This window comes from Fragaria vesca, linkage group LG2, assembly GCF_000184155.1.
Source record: "Fragaria vesca subsp. vesca linkage group LG2, FraVesHawaii_1.0, whole genome shotgun sequence".
NCBI classification, from domain to species: Eukaryota; Viridiplantae; Streptophyta; class Magnoliopsida; order Rosales; family Rosaceae; genus Fragaria; species Fragaria vesca.
The window spans coordinates 18,356,899-18,361,734 of NC_020492.1; the positions used below are offsets into that span (position 1 = coordinate 18,356,899).

Sequence of the window (4,836 nt, forward strand, 5' to 3'; positions counted from 1 at the left end):
GAGAATCAACTTACTCAGAAAATCCTTGACTACACAGACCCAAAAGTTCCACGACCCAGAAGCTGACCCCTTCTCCAGCTATTAGGAGAAAAGTTCATTGCAGCCAGTTTAATTTCTGCTCTGGTTCCTACTGGGCAAATTTCTAGCACATTGGCCTGGCCGTGAAGAGGCTCTGGAGAAGTAGGTGACATACGATTTTGTACCATGTACCCCTCCTTATTAAGCAACAGATTGGACAGTTCATCAATACTAGTCCGATGAACACGCAACACAGTATCAATAACAAAAGGCTCATATTCCTCAGGTAAGCCATTAAGCACATACTGGATAAGTTCAACGCCATAAATAGGAGCTCCAACTGCTGCTAAACCATCCCCTAGCTGCTTGATCTGTTGAAGATATTCATTCATGGACATGTTTCCCTTGCTGATAGTTTCAAGTTGTGATCGAAGTTGATCATGTGTATGTGACCTTGCTGCACCAAGAGACCTCTTCTCCAAAGTCAACCATAAATCCATAGCAGAAGTTTTTCCAGCCATGTTATGTAGCAAGTCCTCAGTGATAGTTGAAGTCAACCAGAGCTTTACAATCCGGTCACGTTCCATCCAAATATCATATGCAGGATTGATAACATCAGTGATATATCCCCGACTGTTAATTACAAAGGCTGGAAGACATGAATCAGAACCTTCAACAAGTCCATACACTTTGTACTTCTTCAGAACTCGAAGAAAACGTAACCTCCACAGTGTGTAGTTGGACCGATTAAGCTTCACCATAATCATGTTGCTGATGTTTTCTTCTGTGATCTTTGAGATATCCATAGGACGAGATGACTGAGGCATCAGACGCAAGAACAATGTCAGAAATTGTATACTGATGTCCAACTTATTTTCAACCTGTGATGCACTAGTTTTCCTCCATTTAAGATAAAGTATGGCCATGGACTCTTTCGGAAAGATTGAAGTCAGCTGTAAATTTTTCTCCATCCCCCCAATAATTGAATAACTATATATTTGCACAAAACATTCTGCATAGTGTTAAGCGTATTATTAAGTTTATGACAATAGTACAAGACTTGTTCTAAATGACTATAGTGTCTTTACAAACACTTTGGGAACTTTGCTTAAATTCTTTACAAATCTGTACGAGTTTCAGGCCTCTAACAGCTCAGTTACTCTAAATATGACAGCTAGTCATACTCATAGGCAATGAAATAACCTCTTGCATAAAGTTTTTTTGCCTTCATCTGAATAAAAAGACCATCCAAGTGATCCAATAAATGGGGTAGTTTTTTAGGCCCAGACGTGACAAATGGATGACATAAGAGCTGAGCAGCAGTGGGTCGATTGTTTGGATTAACTTGTAAGCACTGATGAATGAAATCTCGCGCTTCCTTACAAAGAAAATGAGGAACGTGAGGGAGCTCCCCCATTGCAATCTTGAAAAATGCCTGAAACTGTTGAGCTAACACATGAAAAGATGCATCACCTCATATTGTTGTCATTATGAACTATAAAAAGAGTAAAAGTTGTAATGAAAATGGCACGGACCGGTTCCAAACCAGGGTAGGGAACCTGCCTTGTTAACATCTCCAACACAGTGCAACCAAGGCTCCATATATCTGCTGGAGAGCCATAACCTTGGTTCTTCATTTTTGCACTAAGAACCTGCACAAGATTAGCTGGACTCAGAAAGACTGACAAAATTTCGGACATGACAGAAACTACTTGTGCAGCCTCAGACAAATTGTGCAATATGCAAAGTTTTCAATGGCTAGCCATGCTTTTAAATGTTATATGAAATTCGTTTCACCTAAATACAGAAGTTTTGTGCAACTGATAATAATGGGAAAGCAGAAGCTGGAAAAACTTCAAATTGCAAGATACCTTAATCCATAAGAAGCTACCAGATTCATATTGTCTGGGAAAACCAGACACGCCAGGTTTTCGCTCACAGTAGGGCAGCAATATAAGTTATACTCATTTTCACACAATATTCATCATTCTTTTCACTTTTATGTAATTGGAGAAATTTACATTCCTCACTCATAAAGCTATCAATCTTATACTTTTACAAATTTATTAGAGATTGTTTAATGATGGTGATTCAGCATGCTAACCAAACAGAACATCAGTTGATCAAAGTCGAAGCAGAAACAACAATTTCTAAAGTCATGCCCTTAATCATGTCTAGATCAGCATCAATTTGCAGTATTAAATGTATGCCGATGCAAGAAAGGAGAGCAAATGTGCACAAAGATTTGTTAACATTTATATAGCAGTTTTTGAACCACCATCAAAAACAAACCCTTTAAAAATATAATGATTATAATGGGAAAAAGGTGGATTCCTCTGTTAACTAGAAAGACCAACCTCAGGGGCCATCCAGAATGCAGTCCCCTGCAAAGACTGAAGTTCATTCATTTTGGTGGTTATCTGGAAAATGGTATAGAACATACTGTTAGGAGAAAAGCTTCACAACCATTGTGATAACAACCGAAAACAGTAGAATAAAAATGATCAGGAACAGTAGACAAACCTTTGCCAATCCAAAATCTGCAAGCTTTGCAGATCCATATGCATCCACTAAAATATTTGCACATTTGATGTCCCTTCTTACGAGAAATAAATCAATGAGAATAAGTCTAGATAAATAGAGTCTAGCATATATGCACATTCAATGTCCCTGGAAATGAGAAATAAAGAGATGAGAATGACAAAATTGAATATGGATCGATATTGTGGTGTGCAACCACAATTCTGTCACTTATTTTACTTTCATCTGTCTCTTAAATGACCATTCCGTGCTCAAATGAAATACAAATTCTGGTCAGATCAATACATCCAGAAACCACAACTTTCACATATTATACATCATCTCACAAGAATTACCTGTGAACCACATTATGCCCATGAAGATAATTTAGACCGAGAAGAATCTCTTTTGTGTATTTAGAGACACGAGGATATGAAAGATTCGATCCCTGATAGAGTCGTCGAATGGATCCATTAGGTGCATGCTCCATACACATATAAAGATTTGATCCATACTGTAAAGATCATTTATACAAACATAAATAACACAATGATGCACACAAACAAGTAAAACAACAGGGCTATTAACACATCTACTGCTTGATTAGCAAATTTCCCTATCGGAAAACTTATCATGCATCAACACGATACTGAGGATTAGCAAAACAAGAACAAAAAAGCCCCTGTTAATTTCGAAAGTGCTTCAATCCAATACATCAAGTACCAACTAGTGGTGATGCGATAAGCCCCTAATAATTTTGGACAGAAGCATCAAATAGTACTGACTTTGACAAGGGGAAAGATCCACTCCCGACAAGGTAAGTCATATTAATCTATAATGAACTCGTATCTGAATGAAAGGAAATAGAAACAAAAAAAGTAAAAACAAACAGTAAACTCTGTTTCAAAAAGGCATAGGAGATCAGCTACTGAGGATTTTTTATGGAACCGGACTTGTTTACACATTAAGGTGGAATTCTCTGTAGGCATATGCATATCATCAATGATCATCTGTCTTATGTAAACAAGAAGCACCCTAAGAAAAAGCAGAAGTTTCTACATATAACTATACAAACTTGGAGAAAACTTGTGTACTGCAGATGGACCTGCATGGTTACTTGCAGTGGTAGTAAGCGCACATTGCATGTCCAGAACACTTTCAGGATGTAAAGATTCAAAGGTTCAAGCTGAAAGGCAACACAAAGAGTTAAGGAAGTACCTCAAATGAGCCATAGTATTGAATTATGTTCTTGTGTTCCAGCCAACTAAGAAACTCAATCTCCTGGTAGAAAAAAACCAATTAACAATAATGTAAAGATTGATCAATCTCATGAGCAAGTAACAATAAGCAATCAGGAGATGTAATTTTTTACCTGTTGAAGTTGATAAACACGGCTCCTCCCCGGACTTTCTTGATCAAGCAATGATACTTCCTTGGCAGCGAAAACGAATCCATCTCTGCTGGAAATAAAAAACATAACCAATCAAGGTGTAATAATCTTTTTTGAAACACAAACACCTGCACATCAATATCACTTTGATTCAAAGTATAAATTACAGAATTGAATTATACAGGTTTTGTATAATGAAAAAAAAGAGTATATAATCTGTATAAAATTAAAGGAGACAATACAGCAGCACAACCTTTATAGCATCAATGAAAAGAAGAAGATCAATGATGTTTCAAATAATCCTGATCTTTCTCCCTGATCTATGCATGTATTCCTTGAACTTCAATAAGGTCAATCTCTTTCTCCTAATATAGCAGCAAGTTAGAAACAGTGCAAAGTGATTGCTTGACCGTCGTTTCTTTCACATATATGTTACAGTCTTTTGAACAAGTCCAGAACCATATTCATACAAAATCAATGAAATTTGCCAAAACTGTGAGGGAGGGGTTCTGACTTTTGAAGACTTACGAAGAATATGCTTGATAGACAGAACCGAAAGAGCCACGACCAAGAAGCCGACCCTTTGTCCAGGTTTTTGGAGAAATGTCCACTGCACCCAATTTGGTCTTTCTTATTTTTGCTGCTGGGTTCATTGCTTTCAGTATCGTCTCGACTTGGTGCATTTTCTGCAGCCTAGTCTTCCTCACTTGGCAGTCGTAGTGAACAAGACGGAAGCATGGGGAGTCATCTCAGTCACTGTCGTTTACTGCCACCTATGCGATGACGTTTCACGTATGTCGTTTATTTTTATTTTCGTTACTTATGTTTTATATCCCGAAATTATTGGTTCTTAATTCTTATATGTTTCAAGGCTTTGTCACCTATGGAAATTATCATATCTATGTGGG

General features: G+C 37.4%; 1 protein-coding gene across 1 annotated transcript in view; it reads right to left on the bottom strand.

Moving 5' to 3' along the window:
• LOC101292378 (mitogen-activated protein kinase kinase kinase 1-like) overlaps positions 1 to 4,616 on the bottom strand; it is a 5,898-nt gene extending 1,282 nt beyond the window's left edge. The window contains exons 1-6 of the mRNA XM_004292622.1: positions 4,457 to 4,616; positions 3,911 to 3,995; positions 3,757 to 3,819; positions 2,895 to 3,052; positions 2,542 to 2,614; positions 2,376 to 2,438 (exon numbers count right to left, since the gene is read on the bottom strand). Coding sequence (XP_004292670.1) covers positions 2,376 to 2,438; positions 2,542 to 2,614; positions 2,895 to 3,052; positions 3,757 to 3,819; positions 3,911 to 3,995; positions 4,457 to 4,611 — 597 coding nt within the window. The 5' untranslated portion in view covers positions 4,612 to 4,616. The remainder of the gene's footprint in view (positions 1 to 2,375; positions 2,439 to 2,541; positions 2,615 to 2,894; positions 3,053 to 3,756; positions 3,820 to 3,910; positions 3,996 to 4,456) is intronic.
• Between the last annotated feature and the right edge of the window lie 220 nt (positions 4,617 to 4,836).